Consider the following 24,699-nt stretch of genomic DNA (forward strand, 5'->3'; position numbering starts at 1 on the left):
AGATGAATTTTATTGTATAAAATTTAAAAGTTAATAAGATTTTATGTTACATTTTTAAGTTGAGAGATTATAATATTATAATTAGATAAATTTAGAGATAATTATCAAAATTTATGCTTTTTTAAATCCCAAACTGTTCAAATTAATTTGTCAGATGTTTAACCCCAGCCATCCAACATACTCCTCTTCTTTCTTGCGATTATCCCTTCTCTTTAAGCGGTCGAGAATTCTAAATTTAGTTTGAAATTATCACTATTAATCAAGGATAATTCTATATCGTTTTCATTTATTTATTTTTTTAATATAAGTGACTGACTTTAATTAAAATTTCAACTCAAAATTTTATAGTTTAAAAATGATTAGAATATTATTAATGAATTAAATCTCATTAATTCCTTTTATTTACTTTCAGTATGAGTTTATATTTGTTATTAACATATCTATTTTGTTACTTTATTTTTCTCATTTTGAAGAGTTTTTGTTTCTTTTTCTATTTTTGCATGGAATTAATTTCCTCATGTGATTGTCTTTTTCATTTTTATAAATATTGTTTTTATATTTTTGTGAGAATACGTCTATTAATTTCATATTATTATTAATTAATTTTGCTAAATAAATGTGATCTTTCAAAAGATTATAATAATTATAATGAAAAAATTGTTAAAAATATGCTGAGATATCAAAATAATTCAAGAAAAATGTGAAAAAGAAATCTAGGTAGAGTTGTATATATGGAGAGAGTTTTAAGAATTTTATCGTTTTTTCTAAAGTTGAATTTTAATTTTTGATATTAATATTTTTATTATAAATATTTTGTTGATTGAATTATATTTTAAGAAAAAAGTTAGTAATTTTTTAGTTTTTCACTATTATATTTTTTGTATCGACAGATTCCCTTACGGGAAATGACCAAAACAATAGAATTTGGACACATTGACTACTGAGGGAGAGAGAAGCAAAGCATATCATCAAAGAGAAGGGGAAAAATTTTTAATGGAAATCCATCCTTGATATTGCTTTTAAAAGTAAGTATGACAATATTGATTTCTATTATTTTTCTTTTTTAATATAAATATTAAAATTTTAAATAATAATAATAATAAATGTATTTATCACCGGAGCTAAAAAGCCAAAAAGCCTTTTAGCACTTCAGGGAAAGAATTATTAGGCAATTGCTACCCCACTAAGCGCTTGACAAAATGTCATGGCAGCCAAAGCAGCAAGAGCAAGGTAAAACATAGGAGGATGGCTAAGAGATTGGGCAATGAAAGGGTCAAATCTCAACAAGTTGATGTTGTGATGGTGAGTGCAACATGAGAAGTTGACTACTCCCACATATGCAAGCGGTTGACTTTTAGTTGTTTGTGATATTTATCTCTAAATCAATAGAAATTATTGATAATATTTTATTGAGTTTAAAATTATCTTTATCAAAATAATTTAAATTAATTTAGTTTGACTTTATGTTGCTATGTATTCACTTTTAATTTCTTTTATTTAACTAATGCGATACTTTAACACTCTTCCCTCAAGTGTAATTGGACTTGAATCAAGTTTATAAGTTTAATTGTTATTTAAATTATATGTGATAGCCTATTTAAAGTTGAACTTTCTTTTCTCAGCTTTTACTCTATTAATTTAGTTCATTTTACTCGCCTATGACAATTCACCTGAGTTTGCCTTATCGTGGCATATTTTACTATGCCTTTTCGGGTCTCAAATTATGAAATGTTTTACTACCATATGACATTTGTGTTTAGCGCTGAAAAACTAGGAGAAAGAATGATTCTCATATTGACCAAATAGAAAATAGAGTTACAAGAGTATTTATGCTCTCAATACATGACACGTAATCAGTAGAGTTAATAAAAAGTCTATTGCTACTAAAACGAACTAACTGGAATAAGTTACAATAATAACTAACTCTAACTCCAACAACTATCAATGTCAACTCACTTCAACAACTTGCAATGGCTACAACTCACTCTACATCCTCCCCTCAAATTAAATCAGGTGGCATAGCCATCAAATTCAAATTGAACAAAAAAAATGAAAACCAGCCATGAGTTTAAAATCATTACTGACAAGAAAAATACAAGCCTCTTAATGGAGAAGCCTTCAAATAACTTAAGACATATGGGGTTGCATCCCAATTATGCATACGAGACAATGTCATGAATCGACTCAGATATTGCATAGCATGACTAATTCTTGGTCTAATTTATTAATGTACACCAACCTACCGACTAATCTCCAATAAGAATCAAGTGTAAAAAGAATGTCACTAGAGTCTTTGTTTAGATTTGAAAAAAATGAGAGAATAAATGATTCTCCTGATCATTGATCTGATATAAAATAAAGTTACAAAAGTATTAATACTCTCAGTACATGTGATACGTAATTAGTAAGGTCAACAAAAGTTTACTACTACTAAAACAAGCTAACTGCTAGCTCAGTAACTACCAAATAAGTTACAATAATAACCAATTCCAACTCAGTAACTATCACTGGTAGCTCACTTGAGCAACTCGTAGTAGCCCTGTATGTGATTGCATGTTTGAGGAGATATGAACCCTTTCTGGACTTGGTCCTCACAATGTGGAAGTGAATGTCAGTATGTACAGTCCTCTGATAAAAGACTGTGTGCAAGTTATTTTGGTTTTGTTATTTGGTTTATGCTTTGATATCATATGAATTTTTCTCTGACTTAAAAGAGCGTTTGAGATTGTTAGCAAGGTTTTGTTAAATTTAAAATTATTTTCACTAAAATAATTTAAATTAATTTAACTTGACTTTTAATTCTTTGTCTTTACTTCTCTATTTTTTTTATTTTTTTTTTATTTTTTTTATTTAATATCTAAATAAGAGAATGAAGATAATTTTTTTTTTTCCTCCCCACTTCCCTTTATCTAAACAAAGCATAAAAGTAGCAAAAAGAAAAAGAATTATTCAAAAACAGAGCTTTCCAGAAACCATCAAACGCTCCTATTCGTCGATGGTTGCGAAGCGTGCATTGTCGTTGCGCAACAATGTCCAACTTACCGATTTTACGACGACACCACTTTCTCTTTACAACAAAAAACAGCCCAATAAAATTTGTATTTTTTTAGAGTTAAGATTATAAAGTTAAAAAAAATTATATATATACTTTATAAATAATGCTCTTTTTGAAAAAGTAAAAGAGATTATTTTAAATAAAAAATAATTAAAAAAAGCTATTATTTAAAGTTTTAATAATTAAAATATATTAGATTAATTTTAAATTAATCTTTAATATTCTTTAATTAATATACTTAAAATTATATTTTTTTTAACTTCAATATCAGCAGTAACATCAAATAAAATTTAAGATTCTATTTTGAGGTTGAAGTTGAAAGGTTAAATTTTTTTTTTTTAACATTATTTTGGATTTTGTTAACAATTAGTTTTAAAAAAATTACTTAGTTGTTTTACAGTTTTTACAATTAAAATATATTAAATTTAATTTTGAACTAATTTTAATATCTTTTAATTTGCAGGTACTTTTCTTAACAAAATTTTTAATAATAATATAAAGTAGACTATAAATATTTTTTAAAAAAGAAAAACTATAAATATTATTTAAAAATTATTTATTTATTTTAAAATTTTATCACTAAAATATGTAAATTTAACTTAAAATTAATTTTTAATACTCTTTAATTAATATATTTAAAAATATATTTTTTTAATAATATTTATAATAATAATACAAAACAGACTATGAAATTCAAATAATATTAAAAAAGTAATTTAAAAAAAATATTATTTCAAATATATATTTTTTAACAATACCTCCATCTCTAATAATAATATAAAATAGACTCTAAATATGATTGAAAAGCAATTTAAAAAAATTATTTCAGAATTTTTATAATTAAAATAAAATATATTTAATTTTAATTAATATTTCTAAATAACATATTTTAAAAGATGTTTCAAGAAAAAATTAAAAAATATTTTTCTTGTTAAGGATAATTTCACCAATAATACTAGACAAACATTATTTCTTTTGCCTTTAAAATAAAATGGTTCTTTACATTCAAAGACAGGCTGTGAGAATAGCAAAATTCAGGGACCAATAAGATAAATTATTTATATATATATATATATATATATATATAAAACCTGGCATACGAAGACTGTGCAGCTACGTCCATGTCAGCCACCAGATGCCAAAAACGCGTAAAGCGTGATAATCCGGAATCTCGGTACGATACAGTCGTCTTTGGTGAGGCCGTTTCTACAGGAAGATCAAAACGTGGCGTCTCATTACTCGATGGCGGCTGGATATTAAGAACATAGTGGGCCCGTATCCTTCATTTCAATTTGCATTTGCATTTCATCTGCATTTGGGTTTTGGTTCCATATTTGCATTCCTCCTCTTTTTTTTTTTCGATGGAAAGTATAAAATGTAAAAAAATAAATAAAAAATTAAAAAAAGGTAAAGGAAAGGACTCCATAGGAGGAGCCATAGAAGTAGTTCCATAAGGTCGTCTTCTGACACCCCCACCAAAACATTAGAAAACAAAACCATTAAAAGAGAAGCCGAGGGCCTTTCTCTCACTCCCTCTTTGGTTCTGGTTCTGTGTAGTAAAAAGCGAAGGGTATAACTCAAGAATTTAATAAGCTAGAACAGACTAGTTCTGGGTTTAGCTTTTCCCTGGTGCTCTCTTTTTTGCATTTAAGAAAGGTATGTTCTTTCTGATCTTTTCAATGTTTGCTGGAATTTATTGTTATTGGGTTCGTTTCGGTGATGATGTTCTGTTACTGTTAGGTTGGTTTTAAAAAGTAGGTAAAAAGAGAACTTGAGCTGTCGGTTTTAGTTCTTGGCTTGATATTTGTGGAAAGTGGAAACTTGAACTGTGAGATACAAAATTTTTTTTTGCTTTTTAATGTTAATTTTATCCTCAGGAACCAGATACAGGGTGGGCTAAATGGCGCAGTTATGTTTTTTATCATTGTAACTGATTTTTGTTTAATATATTTATTTTAGTTCTGCAAATTCTTATTTGTGGTTCTTGTTTGCTTGTTTAAAGGCTCAGAATTCTTCTGCAAGTTAAATGATTTTAACAATTTTATGGTAGTTTTATTACAACTACTTCAAGTTGAGATATCGGCCTTTTGATTTCTTTTCCTCTCAAAATTTATTTGTGTTTAACAATCCCATGTGTGTTTTTACCTTTTTAAATGTTTGAAATTGAAAGTGTGTTTTTGATGTTCTTTGTTACAATCTTGTAGAAAAGGGGAGTTCGAACAAGGCCTGAGAAGAGAGAACTTTTTCCATGTGCAGTGGGTCAGAGAGGAAACCGACTTATACTGGTTTCATCATGGAGAATAAATTTCAAAAGCAAGATGGGTATTGCTGTAATCTCTCTGTTTTGCTCGAATTCTCTGCCTCGAATGATCTGATTGGGTTTAAGAGAGAAATTGAAGGAGGCCGTGACGTTGATGAGCCAGGCTTATGGTATGGGAGAAGAATTGGCTCAAAAAACATGGGGTTTGAGGAGAGGACACCCCTCATGATTGCTGCCTTACTTGGAAGCAAAGATGTCTTGAATTATATCTTGGAAATGGGCCGTGTTGATGTTAATAGGTGTTGTGGGTCTGATGGGGCCACAGCCCTTCACTGTGCTGTTGCAGGTGGCTCTGCATCTTCTCTTGAGGTTGTCAAGCTCTTGCTTGCTGCCTCTGCTGATCATAATGCTGTTGATGCCAATGGAAATCATGCTATTGATTTGCTTGTTCCAGTTGTTAATTCTGGTTTTAATTTGAGGAGAAAGGCACTAGAGCTTGTGCTAAAGGGTGGTTATACTAGAGATGAATCTTGTGTTTTGGCTGATCTGAATCCTGATGAAATAGATGGGCAAGAACAGCAGGAAGTTTTAACACCATTATTATCTAAAGATGGGACTGAGAAGAAGGAATATCCTGTTGATCTCACTCTTCCTGATATCAAGAATGGTATATTTGGTACTGATGAATTTAGAATGTATACATTTAAGGTGAAGCCTTGCTCAAGGGCATATTCCCATGATTGGACAGAGTGCCCATTTGTTCACCCTGGAGAGAATGCAAGGCGGCGAGATCCAAGGAAATACCATTATAGCTGTGTCCCATGCCCTGAGTTTCGAAAGGGGTCATGCAGGCAGGGTGATGCTTGTGAATATGCACATGGTATTTTTGAGTGCTGGCTTCACCCTGCTCAATATCGAACACGTCTTTGCAAAGATGAGACAAATTGCACAAGAAGGGTTTGTTTCTTTGCTCACAAGCCTGAAGAGCTTCGCCCCTTGTATGCCTCAACAGGTTCGGCTGTGCCTTCACCAAGATCCTTCTCAGCCAATGGTTCAGCACTGGACATGGGTTCTGTCAGTCCACTTGCCCTTGGTTCTCCACCTGTCTTGATACCACCTACTTCCATGACTCCCTCTGGGTCCTCATCTCCTATGGTTGGATGGCCCAACCAGACTAGTGTTGTACCCCCTATCTTGCAGCTTCCTAGTAGCAGGTTGAAATCTGCTCTGAGTGCTAGAGATATGGATGTAGACATGGAGTTGCTTGGGCTTGACAGTCACCATCGCCGGCAACAACAATTGGTCAATGAGATTGGTTTCTCGTCACCTTCCGGTTGGAATAATGATTTGTCCACTGCTTCAGCTTTTGCTGTCTCAGGTGATCGAACTTTGGAGTTGAATAGGCTTGGAGGAGTGAAGCCAACTAACCTTGAAGATATTTTTGGATCTCATGATCCTACAATTTTGCCTCAATTGCAGGGACTCACAGTGGATTCCACTGTATCCCAGTTACAGTCTCAAACAGGGATTCAGATGTGCCAGAACATAAACCAGAAGCTCCGCTCAAGCTACCCTACCAACTTCTCATCTTCTCCTGTGAGGACATCATCTTTTGGATTTGATCCGTCTGGGGTAGCGGCAGCAGCAGTTTTGAATTCAAGGTCTGCTGCCTTTGCAAAGCGGAGCCAGAGTTTCATTGAACGAAATGCTGTGAACCGTCATACTGGTTTTTCTTCACCAACTTCTTCACCAACTATAATGCCTTCTAATCTATCATATTGGGGTTCCCCCGATGGCAAATTGGAATGGGGTATTCAAGGAGAAGAGCTTAATAAACTGCGCAAGTCTGCTTCTTTTGGCATTCGAAGCAATGGCAGCAGTTTGGCAGCAGGTGCGGTATCAATGCCTGCAGCTCTTGATGAGCCAGATGTGTCGTGGGTTCAGTCCTTGGTAAAGGATAACCCTCCCTTGAATTCTGGGCACTTGGGTTTTGAGGAACAGCAGCAACAATGCCATCTTAATACTGGAGGTTCAGAAATGCTTCCAGCATGGGTGGAGCAATTGTACATTGAGCAGGAGCAGATGGTGGCTTAAAACAACAGTAGCCTACAGTTGGCTCCTAAAACATTTTAACTAGTTATTATTTTTTCCATTTTTTGAATATTTACTAGTTCCAACATATATCTAGGAGGAAAGAAATTGAAGAAAGGAAATAAAAAAAGGAAAAAGGTCCGGGGAGAAAACAAAGAAGTTGGGCAGGATGATGGATATCTGCTCATCGTGTTGTTAGTTAATGATGAATGATAGTTTCTTTTTCTAGTTAACTTGGTTCTGTCGTCACTGGAGTTGATATATTCTTCTGAAGCATGTTCTTGTGCTGATGAGAGAAGGGCTGGTTGGTTAGTGCAAAGTACCTAATTTTACTTTACTAGGTGGCCTATTTGTTGGATCACATTTACTTTGTAGGTTTGTATCCATCACATCTGCTAAAAAAAAGCTGTTGCATTAATTAGCGAATAAATATGTTTCAAATTTCAGTACATCTAATTATGCTTGTCTGGTTTCTGTTTAGAAAAGGCTAAAATTGCTTTCATGTCGCCACCTCATTTTGTTTGTCCTGGAACGTTAACATAGCCCTGGCCACTAGACCGATCAAACGAGTTTCAGTTAAAAGTTCAGGGGTACTGAAAATCAGTTGCATTGTCTCCTCGATTGATAAAAATATAAATTTTGATTTAGAACTGAACCGGTTTATTTTAATCCAACTCAAAGTTAATTTTAGTCGATTTGATTTTGAGTGAGTTCGATTCTGAATTTGCCCTTGGCCTAGTCTATCTTAACAGCATTCTAAAGCTGGAAAAACAGTGCAACTGGATGTAGGTATAAGTACTTTGGATCAAACTCTGTATGTGGAGTCCAATGGCTGGTAAAGAATGAACGTAGACATTAGCAATTTGGCATCCAGCTCTCTATATCAAACAGATGCCAGCTTCCAATACCTTTATTTTTTTTTTTCTTTTCTTTGCTTGCTTTCTTTTTATGCTTTGTCAATTTCGTCCACTTACGACCTTTTAGAATTCTGCATATTACTTTCCGCATTCAAAAGGAGAAGGCTCATTGGCTCCTCCTCCATGATTCTCAAATGCGGGAGATTGTTGAGCACTGAGAAAAAGGCCATCCTGCAAGCATATCTTATCATGCATCTTTTGATCCAACTTTCTTAGTAGTGGTGTGAGCACTAAACTAAAGAAAAAGAATCCTTTAGCTGTCTCTTGCTGATGCGGGTAGCAAAAAGAAGAAGAAGAAGAAGAAGAAGATTTTCTACACCATATTGGGACTTCGGTCTGAGGCGGCCGGCTTTGCCTGAACTGAATCACTGAGAATATTTTATACGGTTGATGATGCCTGCTTACTTTTATTGGATTCTGGACTATTTTATTGCAAGAAACAAAACATTCTTCTTTGTCTGCTGATTGTTCAAATATTAACTTAACCACAACTAGATAGTTTAAGTATATTAAATTCAGCTTGAAATGGACCAAACCAAGCATTTAAATATATATATATATATATATATATATATATATATATATATATATATATATATATATATATATATATATATGTATAGAGTTTTGGGAAACATTAGCTGTTAAAGCAAGTCATTGTTATTAAATAGACAGTTGAAAGTAAAGGGCAAGAGGCAAGGTAACAGGCAATGCTGTGGCCTGTGGGATCGGTGGCCTTTACAACGTACCTAGTAATAGGATTCCATAATTTTACTTGACCAATTTTTGAGTCTCATTTTACAGTACAAGTTTTGATTATAAATAATTGCATATGATTTCAAATTAAGACTATAATGGTAACATTATGTGGTGCTCTTTTAGGGGAAAAAAAAAAGTTAGTGAGTTTTAATTCGATAATATTAGATCAGTTATTTTCGAGTTAGAGTGAAATAAAAATAATAATAATAATAATAATAATAATAATAATAATAACAATTAGAGTTTGTTATGATGCTAGAATTTACAAAAGTCATCTTCTTACGAGTTCAAATTTTTTTGTGGCGAGCAAAGTTGAGCTAAGGGCTCTTCTAACAACTGATCCAAAATTTGCGACCCAAAATCTGCACTAATGTGTTGAACATCTTTGGATTTCCAAATCTTTTCTTGTGTCGATTTTTAACTCAAACGGTTGAGCTTCGGCCAGCCTGCAAATTTCACCCCACTTGTTCATGTAATGTTGAGCATGCCAAACTTTCTTCCTCAATCCTCGACATGTTTCTTCCCTTTTCTTTGAATTTGGATGATCATCTCCGATGAAATTATTATCCTCATTGTGCTCACATAAAGTGATCGTAATCATAAGTCTTGATAATAATTTCCTTCTTGACATAGACTTTGCATCTTCCTCTGAAACGAATAAGTAACCATTTAAACAAATGGACCTCGCTGTTACATGTGTATAATTTTGAACTATAGTTAAGAAGAAAACCCTGATAAAGGAACTTCAGGATCAATCATGAATTGATTGAAATCAAGAACAAAAACAGGGCTCGAATCATCTGAGCGGCACTCCTCGTGTTCTTCATTCTTCAAAGTATACCAATTTATTTTATTCTTTTCCATTTTAATTTTGCTTCATGTGGAAAGTCCTCGTCATTTATCCAATTTGATTATTTCGTTTCTCGTAAGGCAGAGGCAGCATTTGTTTTCTCACAAAGGCAGAGTAAACTTCAATTTTGCCAATTTCTTGAGCAGGCATATATGACATACCAATTTACTTTATTCATAGATGGACTCCTTGAGTCCTTGATAATGAACAGGCACTCACGTGCATAGTGTCCGGAAAAGATTCCAAACCCATTAGCCTAGCCACAATCCCTGGAGCAGTAGATGCAGAATCAAGTGTAGCATTAGAGTTAATGAAGTGTTGTTGCTTAATGTGAGAACGTATTGAGGTGGTGTCTTTCATTTGATCAGATGGGTGGGTAGGGAGGCTGCGAGGGCAGAGAAGTCGACGCAGAATGCATGCAAGGCAACTTGCAATGGCACTTTTTGAGGTGCACATATTTGCATCAAGAGAGGGAGTGATAGTGGAGGAACCCTTACCTTCACAGAAGCTCACACTTGCACTCCTCATGCCCGTTGTCCATTTTTTGTATCAGTGTCCTCTCAATCCCTTATCCCTTTTTCCCTTTGTCTTGCGAAGCAAACCCCCATTCCCTCTGTTTTGCAACTCAAAGACCCCTCTCCCTCTATCTCGTGCCTTAGAAGGGCCCCTCCTATAGGCTCCAACGCAAAGTGACAACTAGGTGCACAGTTGCAAAGCATGCGTTTATGGTGTAGCAACTAGTGAAGATGATATTTGCAGGAGGTCATCTTCTTTTGATGGATCAATCCTCCTTAATTCTTGATGCTCATAATTCTTCTTCTTGTTTTTCTTATTTTTATTTTGATTTTTTAATTTAAAAAAAGAAATCTCTAATAAAGGAAGAATGGGTACTCTGTATTTGAATTGCGGCCAAGTTGACAGAGAATTATATGTTTCTCCACGCGCTGACAAGTCAATTTATGCAACTTTGATGTGTCGCTCAGATTAGCACAACCAAAATCCGTCCAAAAAAAAATCCAAGGATAAGAGAGAATGTTTAGAATTTGGGCTTTGTTTTACATATCTGTCAGACTCCATTATAACACTGAATTCTGAACTGGAAAAGAGTGTCAGTTCGGCCTAATAATCATAGCCCTTCAATAGAATTTCAGTAGGCCTAAGTTGCCCAATGTCTGTTCCTCTCACAATGCAATGGGCTCCACAAATTTGGGAAATGTTAGCCAGCTTTGTAAAGAGTTGAAGAGGATTTATGAGAAGTGAAAAATAACATTAATTTTACTTTTTTTTTTCCTTTAATAGTTATTTTTTAATATAATTTTATTTATTCAATCTATAATAATAAAAATGTAATAATTTTTTTCTACTTTTCTTTCCTTTAACACATAAAAAAATAATTTTTTTTATTTTTTTATAGAAAAATATTTGTAAAAAAAATAATATTTTTTTATAGGGATTTTACTCTCATTATAATTTTACTCACTTTTCCTTCGCCATATTTTCTTTCTACAATTATCATGTCGCATATTTGTACATGTAAAGACAGCTAGAGATTGTTTTGTAGAAAAGAAAATTGAGGAAAAAACAAAAGAAATTAAAATCTCTATATAAAAGTAATTATAAATTTTTTTCATTAGAAAAGAAAATAAAATGAAATGAAGTGATTTATTTATTTTTTATATTTTGATGGAAAGAAAAGTGAGGATAAAAAATTATTATTAAAAAAAAATTATTGGAGGGAAAAAAATGTATAGAGGGAAAATAAAAACTTAACATTGTTTTCAACTCTTTTTTGTGGAATTTGAACAAAAAATAAAATGGTTTAAAATGCTCTTTAATATTTTACACACAAATCCTTAATTTTTTTTTTTACTTTCTCCTTTTTTCTTTTTTATGAAACAGGAGAATTGAACTTTTAATTTTTTTTTTTCTTTTCTTCTAAAAGATTTTTTTACTTTTTAAACTGCAAAACCAAATTTAGAACCAAATGTTAGTACTGGCCAAGCACGTCAAAATGGATCAAATTCATTTTATTAAAATTGATTTTGAACTAAATTAGAGTCTAATTCTGATTCAATTTAAAATTAAATTCTTTTTATTAAAAAAAAAATATTAAAGCTTGATTCCCCTAAACTTGGAACCAACCCGTGGCCACCCCTAACTACTGGTAGTACTAAAAGCTATTGCTTGCTCTCCTATATTGATATTCCATTCCTCAACTAGTAAGCATTTTCCTTTTCCATTTTTTTTTTCTTTAAATGGACTTCCAAGCGAATAGTCATCATTAATGTTCTTGGTGTTCTCTTTGTGCTAGATGCTTGTAACAAGTCCAAGTGATAAAGCATTTGCCTTGCAATGTAATATATAATCTTACGAGTTTAAACCTTAAATCTCCCACCCCCTTCCCTCGAATAAAAGAAACTCAGGCACATGACCTGGAATGGAAGGGCATGAAGGGGCTGGCATGTGGCGTGCAAGTTGATCATGTGCTATACCTGCACAAAGCAATTGTTGGAGCAGAATTTCTGTCCTGGAAAGTTTACAATTTCGGATTCCATCAGAGCAAAAGATGCATAATGCCAATTTTGGCAGGAAAAAGACTGAGGGCATCTTTTAATAAATAACCATACATTATTACCAAACTTCATAGCTTTGTAAATTCCTCCAAAACATCCTAAAAGCATCCTATGAGGGCATCTATTTTCTCCTTAGAGAAGAGGAGCCAGTTGTTTAGGAAATAAAACAAATCATAAGTCTGAACCAACCTCTAAAAAAAAAAAGAAAAAAACAAAAAGAAGTCGTAAGATCAAATCTTCCAATGACAAGACCATTGTTTAGGCCTAATTTCATTGAAGTGTCTGATAGTTATGGCTTGGGCGAACTGTATTCTCCTTGTTCTGGCTATGCTCTAAAACAAAGAATCAGTTTAACTTGCTTTTAGTAGATTTGTACAAATTAGGATCAGTCTGATAGTAGACAACCTCTCCAACGTCACTCACATAGTGATCTTCTCTCAAGCTGTTTACTAGATTTCTGAGCAAGTGAAATGGGAATGGCCCAGATCTCTTAGGTTCTCGATAGTACTTCCCAAGCACTGGCTTAGCTGCCTTTGTCTGCATTGCAAAGAATTAAACCATAAATCTGTGCTCCCCATTTTTTTTTTCTTTCTTGCATACAATTAATGGAGAAAGTTTGATTACCGCTTCTACTAAATGATAGTGTGGGATTTGAGGAAAGAGATGATGTATAACATGTGTGCCAATATCGTGGTGGATATTGTTGATCCATCCATAATCACGATCAACAGTTGTAAGCCCTCCACGCAAATAACTCCATTCCTGTCAAAGAAATACACTGGTGATGAAAAAAAAGACCATGATTACATGAACTTGGCAGAATTCCCTTTCTTAGAATTATGCGTTTCAGATTCTTAGGACCGGTAAGATTAGTACCTTGCCACGGTACCATGGAAGTTTCTGCTCATATCCATGGTGATGAAGGTATGTAACAAAGTCCAGCCACATGACAAAAATCTGCAATAAGTAACATTAAATCTATATATTCAGGGGATGAACAATCAACATGTTCAAAGTAGATGCAGGGAAACATTAATTGAACTCACCAAATATGGAACCCCGTATAGCTTAAGCACTTGGAAAAGGCCAAAAATAAAGCTTGAATAAAGTAGAATGATAACCATTATTGTCCAACACACGGTTGAAGTTAACACCGCTTTCCTCTCTCCAGGGGCAAACAAATTATTGGAGGGATTAAAGTGTGAACCTTCTTTGCCTGGACTTCCTGTCCACTGTAACGCAGTCCAGCAGCAAAATAACAAAATTCAGCCTTTCAATTAAAGCTATTCCAAGCTATCTATCTATTCATCATATTTATGTAGATAACATTTGCATTTAACGAACTTAATATGTAATTAAGGTTTTACCAGATATATAGGGTATGCTAACATGGGGAGAGGCACAGTGTATCTCATAATCCGAGTACTTAAATCTAAATTCTTATAGATCTTCTCAGGCAACTGAAAGAAAGAGAGAGATTAGTCTCTATATATTTGGTTAAACCAAGCAATGAATAGATGTTAAATCATGAAACTTGCCGGAACCCAAGATTCATCCTTCTCCACATTGCCATGATTCTGATGGTGAGTCCTGTGGCTGATTCTCCTGCAAAATTACGCAGAATTTAGAGCAAAGGCTGAATAACAGCAAGATAATCATAAAAAAAAAAAAAAAAAGGAAACGCGTGGAAGCTCACCATCCATGGTAAGGTACAAGAATTGAGGAATGCAAGAGATGGCCCACCACATTATTTAGCAACGGAATATCAGAAAAGCTTCCATGGCCACTACAGATCCAAAACAAGACAATAATTGAAGTTGAAAAGAGTTCAATGCAAATTGCCAAGCAAGAAGCAATCAGATTTATAATCAGAAAAATGTAAAAGTAGTTACCAGTCATGGCCAAGAACAAAGATAGCCCAGAACATTGTCCCCTGAGCAGCCCAGTAGAGCGGCCATACAGCCCAAGAATTGAAGTAGAGTGCAGTTGCGGCAAGAGCCAAAATGACAACAACGTCCCTGAAAACATAGCTGAGAGACCTCCATGGATTCTTAACCCAGCAATGCTTAGGAATGGCAGCTCGGATCTCACCAATCTTGAAAGGAGGGGGATTAGCAGGGTCAAAATCGTCATCTCGATTAATGCGATGCACACCATTTACGATATCTTTGTCGTTCATTAGCTTGGAGTGGAAGACAAAGATTGATAGGTTAATGGTATAGCCTTAGGAAACGGACCGGGGGTAGATGTAGACAGGAGCGATCTAAGAAAGAAAAGCAGGGCAGGCACCGAGATTTATAAAGGAACGCAACACCACTCCAAAGTCTGAACTGCAAGCCTAGGTGAAAAAGCATGGAAAATTAATACTGCATTAATGCAAACTCCAGCTAATCAGTTTAATGAGGATTAAATTAAATATTTATATTTAAATATATGTATAATTAATTAAAATATATAAAAAATTTATAAATTTATATATAAATATTTAATTTAATAATTAATAAATTCAAACTCAAATGAATTTGAACTGTTCATCTCCTCAGTCAAATTGAAAATGGTAAAATGCACATGGCATTAGCATTTCGTGTGACCGCCGTAGGGAAGGCACAGCACAATTAGATGCCGATTTTGCCGAAAGGACTTGCGTTTGCCGAAAGCACTTGATGCCCATTCGCAGTTGGATTTGATGGGACCTATAGTTTTTCAATTGATTTTGATTTTTGTGCGCTTTTTCGAAGTCAAATTTTAAAATTAAATGGTGCTTTTTAACTATCACATTCTCTTAATTGATTCTTCTTTCAAATAATTATAAAATATAGAGATTCTCTTTGTAAGATACGTGCCTTTTTTTCCCCCCCTTGCGATCATCAAGCTCTTAATCTCTTTTCTTTTTTTTTTTTTTTTTTTTTAAATATTAGAAATCAAAACTAGAGACAAAATGAAAGATATTTTGTTACTCAAATCAAAATATTAAAAAAAAATAACAAATATTCAACTGTGACCAACAGGTCATGTCAGGCATGTGTTGACATCAGCAAACCACAGCTCCAACACATATTTACTCCACTAAAAATTAAATTATTAATGTTATTAAATTATTTTTAAAATTAACTTGTTTGCTCCTATAGCATCAATTGATTTTAGAGTCTCCATTATTTAAAAGATTTTACTTGAATATGGCTTTTAACTTGAACATAAAGAAATTATGTGTTTAAAATAAAAAATAATTAAATTTTAAAATAAATTATCTAATCACTTTATATATAATTCATGTTATTAAATTTAATTTTTAATAATAAATATTAAAAAGGTCTTTTATAAATATAAAATATTTTTAATGATAATATTTTTATTTACCCTTATTTAAAGAATACGGAATCTTTAAAATCCGTACTCTTATTTCCAAGCATATATAATAGAGATTCAAAGCATGGCATGTTTTTTCAAAAGAAATTCTCATCACATCAATCAATAGCTTTAAAAAAAAAAAAAAAAGCAAACCACATTCATGAACACAAATAAAGATTAATAATTTAATATATTTATGTCTTTTGTATTAGGGTAATTAAATTATTTTTCAAACATTAAAATATGAAGAATAAAAAAATTTTAAATTTGAATTATTTATTTATTTTAAAATTATTTATTTTTCTTATAAAAGAATTAAATATTATTTAATTTAACGAGCCTCCATCAAATTTAAAAAGAGTAAAATTAAAAAAAGGCAAAGCACGTGCCAAAGTATATATAATAAAATTTATATTTTAAATTTATAATAATAAAATAAGATTTAATTAAGATTTTACCTTGGTTTTGGTGCCCCACTCCAAACCCACTCTCACAGGCATTGCCCAAACAACTGTCACAACAAGGACAAGATCTCGGCTTTCGAGTTCATTAATAATTACGTTTCACGTTGCCTTTTTCCAAATATCAGATGCACTTGTACTTGAAAATCTAAACAAGAAGATGCCTGCCCACTCTATTTTTTCGCTTAAAAATACTGACTATTTTTAATATTAGTTTAATTCATCACTATCCTAATTTCAATTTTAAATGGTAAGAGAAATATAAATTTATTATTTTTTAATGACTTGATATTTTTTCATTAATTTTCAATATAAAAATTGCTATATAAGTTCTTTTTTCTCTCCTTCTTGTGTAGCTAAATACAATAAATTTGTCATCTTTTGCTCCGTCTCGTTGTAATTTTGATGTTGAATTTTACTAATTTGTATCAGCCATTCTTCAATTTTTTTTAATTGCTAATTTTTTATTAATTTATTACTATAAAATTCCTAATTTAGAATTTATTACATTTTAATTTTTAAAATTATTTCATTTTTATCATTTATTTTTATTATAAAATTTTTAAACTTTAATTTAATACGTATGACTAAAAATATCTCTCGTCACTATTTTTTTTAATATATAATTAAAATAAAAAAGTAGAAAATTAAACAATCATACACATATACAAGGAATAATTATTCTCAGCCATCCCTCAATTTTAAAAATTATTACACTTCAATCTTTTATCTTTAGTTTATTATCGTAAAATTCATCCATTTAAGAATTTGTTCCACTTTAATCTCTTAATTTTTAAAATTCTCACACTTTCATCTTCTATTTTTAATTTATTATCATGAAGTCTCTTAATTTTAAAATTTATTACACTTCAATCCTTTAAGTTTTCAAATTGATATTGCTTGCAACAAATTTGAAAAACAATAGAAAAGCATGTCAAAAGAGCAGCAAGCAAATAAATAATCAACTAGAAAATGAACCCTAAAAAATTATTTCTAAAATTTTTTCTTTTAATTTTAAAAAAGAAAATAGACAGTGATTTGCTTTTTATTTTCATCAAAGATAGAGGATAAAGCGAGAAATTATAATAGAGAGCATGAGGAGAATTAGAGAGAGAGAACAAGGGAGGAAGAGGGAAAGAGAAGGGGAGAGATAGAAAGAAAACGACAAAGAGTGATGAATAAAATAAAAAAAAATATATAAAATATGACATGCCAATTTATGTGTAATAAGTTAAAATATTCAAATTAATTTTTAAATTTTAGATAAAAATTTTTTAATTTTAAAAGTTATAATTAAATTATTTAAAATTAAAAATTTTAGATATAATTAATAATCAAATTTATTTGACCAAAAAGCCTTCTTAAAATATTATGAATGAGGTGATTAGTAATGTCTTTAAAATCAAGAAATATACCACTGAATCTGATTCTATATGAATATGGTATTCATTTCCTTGCAACTGCATAGCATAGGTATCCCCCATTTTCTCTTAGCCTTGGATATAATATATTGTCAAATTTTTACTTCAAAAGTGCTTATTCTGTTCCATTTTCACCTCTTGTGTTGTGCAAGGAAAGTGCCAGCCATTAACAACAAAATAATTATTTTTCAAATTAATTTTTTATGATTAAATTATTTTTAGTCATAAAAATAAATACTAACGTATATTATATGTAATGATTAAATTAAATAACTATAATATTTGTATTTAATGGTAAAACATTGTATTTGTTACAACTCTCTCTCTGTATATATACATAGTTAAATATTATTTTTTTTAGTTATTATTTAAAAAATAATATAAATATATTTAAAAATAAATTATATTATTAATAATCACTTACCATGTCTACAACGACTAAAAATATTTTATCAAATTAATTATTAATTTTCATTATCATAATATAAGTACTCCTAATAACTATCAAATATTAAATATTAACAAATATATTAATTCTAAAAAAAACAATTATGATAAATAAATCCTAAATAATCTGAAATTCCTTTTCAATTTTGTATGTCCACTAATAAAAGAAATTTCAAATATAATATATAATGATTATATTGAATAAATTTTTAATAAAATAATAAAAATTAAAACATTTCTTTTTTTTTTTTTCTCTCCATCCCTATAAAAATGTTCAAGACGTGTATCACATATTTTTGGTTAGTCAAATGCACTTACAGAAAATTCCTCCATTACGAGGTGCCATATTAATTGTTATTAATTGTTGTCCAAAATTCAGAGGGGCAAATTTTAGATTAGAATTCGAAAAAATACAATTTCATTTATGACCCTTTGGTTTTAGAAAGTTTAGTATATAGAGATGCCGCTAGGGTGAGCAGATTTTAATTTAAATTAAAAATTAAATTGAATTGAGTCAATTTGATTTAATCAATTCAATTTGATTTATAAATTTTGATAATCTTAATTAATTAGTTTGATTTGATTATTTTCATAAAAAATAAAAAATTTGAACAGAATAAAAATTATATATATATATATATATATATCTCTCTCTAGAGGAAACTCTAAAATTTTTAAGTTTTAATTTTTATTTTTTTTATATTTTTATTATTGAGATTTAATGTTGAAAATATAAAATCTTACAAAAATCGATTTGATCGGTTTAAAATCGAACTGAATTGATATTTATCGATTTGATTCAATTCGATTCTCTCTTAGTAATCGATTTGGTTTGATTTTTAAAATTATTGATTTTTAATTTTTAATTTTATCAATTCGATTTGATTCAAAATCGAGTCGACTGTTTGCACACCCCTAAATACGGTTATTCTAACTAGAAATTTTCACTTAATTATTCTTGAAAAATATTATTTACTGATTATCAATATTATTAATAATTTAATAATTCTTCTGGATATTCAATAAGTTATTTATAATGTTAGATAATTATCCTTGTCTTTCTCTACGTCTCTCTCTCATATTAAGAAAACTTGTAATTTAGCAGCCATGCTCTAGCCACCAAATTTCGTCGTGATTCTCATTTTTCTTAGCTGCCATGCTCTAGTCACCAAGTTTCTTCATGATTCTCATTTTTCTTATAACAGGGTGGTGCAGCAATTTTTTTTGTCTTTGGCTCACTGCCAATTTAACATTTATAAATCAATACCTTCTGATAAAAAAAAAAAAAAATCCTCCATTACCTAACTTATAGACATGTCATTAATGTCTAGTGGCGGAGCTAGAATGCTATCGTAGAGGAGCTAAATAAATAATACAATGTGACTATAATGATATGCAAAATTTTATTATGTATATAATTTATTATAATTAAAAATTTAAAAATTTTTTAATGAATAAAATTTAAATTAATTAATAAATAACTAGTAAAATAAATTAAAATATTGTTAATCTATTAGAAAAAAATTTAAATATATAATCAAATATTTGAAATATACATTTCTAATGGATTGAAAAAATATTTGTATTTTTCTAATTTGAAGTTAAAAATTAAATAAAATTTTAAACACTATTAAGTTGCAATAGTAATTCTTTTATTTATTTTGATGGGCCAATCCAGAAAACACATTAAAAATAATTATATAATATTATATAAAAAATTAAAATAATTATATTTAAATAAGTGTGTATTACAAATAATCATATAATTAAAATATATAATTATTTAAATATAAATTAATAAAAGGAAATAGTTAATAAGAAAATAATCATTCATCTCGACACCGCATGTTTCACTCCCATCGCATGGCATGCGGTTATCTTGGCGTTGCGTGTTTCACTTGGCAAGTTTCACCTGGAATAGCATCGGTTGACTAGGCACTATTGCGTGTTTCACTTGGCAATTGTATAGACTTATGTTTCACTTGACATTGCATGGGGACTTGAGAAATTATATAACATTGGGCAAGTACAATAGTTCAATGTCCTTTCATACTCTCACAACGTGAAATTAAAGATTTCGATGGACCAACATTTCACACGGACGTGTACACGACTTAAGTGGGATGAGTATCTCACGCATACTCTGATTTATTTTCTCATAAACTTTGATTTTTTTTTTAAAGGTAAATATATATATATAATTTAATGTCAGAATATACTCTTTAATAATTTTATCAATATATATCAATCAATATAAGTCTTATATACATATTATTTATAATTGATGTGAGATCTTAAAGAATCATCTAACTATTAACATTTTAGGTATTTAATTATTAATATCATTAATTATGTTGATATAACATGCTGACATTAGCAATATATCTATCGTTATATATTGATATTAATATAGTATATGACATGATATATTAATGTCATTATACCTTGATAATATTGTGTTGACGTTAATATGTCATGTCAAATGTAACACTGATATCAACATGATATATTAACACCATATAAGAGACTTTAATAGCATTTGCCCTTTTCCTTAATTTGTTAACTGTGCGATAAATTTTTTATTTGTCAAACTTTTTTTAATTTTTAAATTGAAAAAACATAAAAAAAAATATATAAGTATTAAATTATATTTTTTTCTTATAATATAATAATAATAATTTCATATAAGATGATTTACTTGAAACAAGTCAATAAAAACTATATAAATAGAAATAAGCAAGTCCCATAATATTTAATTTTTTGTCATGTGTTCAAAATATTTTTTTTTAAATAATAATTATCTATTATGTTTAAGTATTACCATTCCATGTATTAATCCTATTGACTCTGTCCCAACGTCTAATCTCCGGGCTAGTCTAATGAATCTACTTGAGTTTAGCTTATGTTTGACTCAGCTCATGGGTTTGTTTCCTTCAGATTCATTCCACATCATATTTTCAGGTCATAATATTTCTCTTGGCATTGCATGGGGCTCCACTTTGTCCTCAAGGCCTAGCTCCTTCTGGTTAGTCTGATGAATCCATCCGAGTTCGGCTCATCTTTAGCTCAATTCACGCGTCTGTCTTCTTTGGATTTAGCCCATCATATGCTATCCGGTCTCAAATAAATACCAGACCAGTCGTTAGGCGTCACTGCTCTCATACCTTATTGAGGATTACGGGCACAAGAGTATGGATAATCAACCATGCTAATCTTAATGCTAAATTGGACCCTATTACTAAAATAGTTTTAAGTTATCTTGATTTAATTTGCACCACTTTATAAACCCCTTTATGTGGGAATTAGTCCAATTTTTCACGTTACCATTCCCACTTCATGAACATTAAGCAAGCACTAAAATCTGAATTATAAGCGGCAACTAAACCTGCCAGCTTCTCACAAAGTTTTTCAATCCATAATTATCAGCTACTTGTTCAACTCTTACGATTTGAAAGGAAAACCAGTTCAAAGAAAATAGTCTCAAGATGATGATGCACTCTGACCATACCAGGAGTTTGATGATCAAGGTTCTTCTTGGAGAAAGAGGCCAAGAATCCCTTCAAACCGAGAAAATACTTGCATGAACCTAGTCCATCACGTAGTATATGATAGCAGGAAAAGGTCTTGAATCTTTCAATAAATAACTATAAAATGTTTTCATATACCACCATAATTAACTTCTCCGGAACACACACACACACATATATATATATATGCTACAGTTACTCTACTGAGGGCATTCCCTTTCTTCTTATGTTAGGAACGAGAGGATTCAAATATCATTGTTCAGGAAAAAATTAAACTGTGGCTATGACCTAAAACAAAGAATCAGTTTAGCTTGCTTTTAGAAAGTTTATACAGCTGAGTGTCAGTCTGATAGTAAACAATGTCTCCAATGTCGCTCACGTAATGATCTTCTCTAATGCTTGCTACTAGATTTCTGAATAAGTGAAATGGAAATGGCCCCGATTTCTTAGGCTCTCGATAGTACTTTCCAAGCACTGGCTTAGCTGCTTTTGTCTGCAATGCAAAGAACAAAACTATAAAAAATGTACGCTGGCTTATCTGCCTTTGTCTGCAATGAAAAGAATAGAAGTATAGAAACTGTTCCATGCACCAACACGGTCGGAGCTTTGTATATGCACAGCTTTTTTTTTTCCCCATGATTAATAGAAAAGAGATCAATTTTACCGCTTCTACTAGGTGATAGTGTGGGATTTGAGGAAAGAGATGATGTATAACATGTGTGCCAATATCATGGTGGATGTTATTGAACCATCCATAATCACGATCAACTGTTGTAAGCCCTCCACGCAAGTAGCTCCATTCCTGTCAAATAAATTCATGGGGATGATCATCATATCCTTGATAAATTTTCCTTGGCAAAATTCCCTTTCTTACAGTTAGTTTCAGCATTTCAGATAATTAGACAGGTAAATAGTACCTTGCTGCGGTACCAGGGAAGCTTCTGCTCATATCCATGGTGATGCAAGTATGTAACAAAGTCCAGCCACATGATAAATATCTGCAAAATAAATTATTATTCAGAGGATGTAAAATCATCATGTCCAAAATAAATGCAGAAACATTAATTGAACGCACCATATATGGAACACCATAGAGCTTAAGCACTAGGACAGAGCCAAAAACAGAGCATGAATAAAGGAGTAGAAGAACCATCGCAGTCCAACAAATAGTTGAAGTTAACACAGCTCCCCTCTCATGAGGGGCAAACAAGTCGCTGTAGGGATTGAAGTGTGAACCTTCTTTGCCTGGACTTCTTGTCCACTGAAATGCAAACCAGCAAAAAAGGCAAAATTAAGCCTATCAATTATAGCTATTAAAAGCCATCCATTATAATTATGTAGTTGCCTAACAGTTGTTATGCATGTAATTAAGGTCTTACCAGATATATAGGGTACGCAAACATGGGAAGAGGGACAGTGTATCTCATAATCCGAGTACTGAAGTCTAAATTCCTATAGATATTCTCAGGCAACTGAGAGAGAGAGAGAGAGAGAGAGAGAGAGAATTATTATGTATTTGCTTAAACCAAGCAATGAATAGATGTTAAATTATGAAACTTGCCGGAACCCAAGATTCATCCTTCTCCACATTTCCATGGTTCTGATGGTGAGTCCTGTGGCTGATTCTCCTGCAAAATTATGCAGAACTTAGAGCTAAGGCTTAATAACAGCAATATAATCATAAAGGAAAAGAAAAGGAAAAGCGTGGAAGCCCACCATCCGTGGTAAGGTACAAGAATTGAAGAATGCAAGAGATGCCCCGAAACATTATTTAGCAAGGGGCTATCAGAAAAGCTTCCGTGGCCACTACAGATCCAAGGAATTGAAGTTGAAAAGAGTTCAACGCAAACTGCCAAGCAAGAAGCAATCAGATTTATTATCAGAAATGTAAAAGTAGTTACCAGTCATGGCCAAGAACAAAGATAGCCCAGAACATTGTCCCCTCAGCTGCCCAATAGAGCGGCCATACAGCCCAAGAATTGAAGTAGAATGCAGCTGCGGCCAGAGCAAATATTACGACAAGGTCTCTGAAAACATAGCTAAGAGACCTCCAGGGGTTCTTGACCCAGCAGTGCTTAGGAATGGCAGCTCGTATCTCAGAAATCTTGAACGGAGGTGGATTACTTGGGTCAAAATCACGTCCAGCGTCAACAGCATCGAAATTGTGATTGTTGTTCATTGCTTGAAAACAAAAAATCCCAAAGCTTTGAAGTGGTTTCGTGCAGCTTCCAAGGCTATATTGATGATGAGGAGATCTGAAGGAACGGAGCATCAGAAGAAATGGTCAGATGCATGATTTCCAAGTGGCTATTTTCCCGGCACTTGGCGACAACGAGTCTCTTCTCAGTTGCCCAAATCTTTTCCATTTTGGTCGATTCAGGGGGTCTTTATATTCTATGTAAAACTATATATAAATATTTAAAAAAAAAAAAGTGTGAATGCATCGCAAATTTTTTTTTTTTTTTTTGTACGCACACTGAAATAGGCACAGGATAGACCGCAATGCGGGCAACGTTCTTTACATCAAATGTTCATTAGTTTTATGGCCAAATGAGTTAAAAATTCTAATTCTTTGTGCAAACCCTCAATTCTCGCAAATCTTTTCGGTTAAAGAAGGCAAAATGGACAACACAATACAACAGTACTGGCAGTTGTCAAAATTATTGTTTATTTTATTTTATTTTAATATTATTTTTTATATTTTATAATTTTAAATTATATTATAAAATTTTATTAATAATAAAATTTTAATTAATTATGATTTTATTTCAAGTATTAGTAAATCAAATTTTTAAAAACAATTAATCTTATTTTATATTTCATAAAAATATTAAAAATATATCATTTAATTTAAAAATAAGTTACTTAGTAGATTATTTTTTATTATCTTTTAAATTAATTAATATAAAATACAATAAAATAAATAAATACACCACATAACGATTTTTGAATAGACATTATTAAAATTCTTAGATGTTAAATTTAAAAAT

The 24,699-nt window shown here is 31.3% G+C and overlaps 3 protein-coding genes across 3 annotated transcripts; 1 reads left to right on the top strand and 2 right to left on the bottom strand.

Moving 5' to 3' along the window:
* The first annotated feature begins 4,423 nt into the window (after positions 1–4,423).
* LOC110654543 (zinc finger CCCH domain-containing protein 66) lies at positions 4,424–7,855 on the top strand. Its single transcript, XM_021810566.2, has 2 exons — positions 4,424–4,711; positions 5,260–7,855. The coding sequence occupies exon 2, from the start codon at positions 5,304–5,306 to the stop codon at positions 7,407–7,409; it is 2,106 nt and encodes a 701-aa protein (XP_021666258.2). The 5' UTR covers positions 4,424–4,711; positions 5,260–5,303; the 3' UTR covers positions 7,410–7,855.
* Positions 7,856–12,499: 4,644 nt separating this feature from the next.
* LOC110654544 (acyl-lipid omega-3 desaturase (cytochrome b5), endoplasmic reticulum) lies at positions 12,500–14,865 on the bottom strand. Its single transcript, XM_021810567.2, has 8 exons — positions 14,398–14,865; positions 14,202–14,291; positions 14,044–14,110; positions 13,873–13,965; positions 13,552–13,737; positions 13,382–13,462; positions 13,130–13,267; positions 12,500–13,042 (listed from the first exon to the last, which is right to left on the bottom strand). Exons 1-8 carry the CDS (start codon positions 14,682–14,684, stop codon positions 12,851–12,853), a joined length of 1,134 nt encoding a protein of 377 aa, XP_021666259.2. The 5' UTR covers positions 14,685–14,865; the 3' UTR covers positions 12,500–12,850.
* A 6,926-nt stretch (positions 14,866–21,791) lies between these two features.
* LOC110654511 (omega-3 fatty acid desaturase, endoplasmic reticulum-like) lies at positions 21,792–24,072 on the bottom strand. Its single transcript, XM_021810532.2, has 8 exons — positions 23,611–24,072; positions 23,426–23,515; positions 23,271–23,337; positions 23,089–23,181; positions 22,785–22,970; positions 22,627–22,707; positions 22,374–22,511; positions 21,792–22,202 (listed from the first exon to the last, which is right to left on the bottom strand). The coding sequence occupies exons 1-8, from the start codon at positions 23,979–23,981 to the stop codon at positions 22,011–22,013; spliced, it is 1,218 nt and encodes a 405-aa protein (XP_021666224.2). The 5' UTR covers positions 23,982–24,072; the 3' UTR covers positions 21,792–22,010.
* Between the last annotated feature and the right edge of the window lie 627 nt (positions 24,073–24,699).

The sequence above is a fragment of the Hevea brasiliensis genome, chromosome 9, assembly GCF_030052815.1.
Source record: "Hevea brasiliensis isolate MT/VB/25A 57/8 chromosome 9, ASM3005281v1, whole genome shotgun sequence".
Classification (NCBI taxonomy): Eukaryota; Viridiplantae; Streptophyta; class Magnoliopsida; order Malpighiales; family Euphorbiaceae; genus Hevea; species Hevea brasiliensis.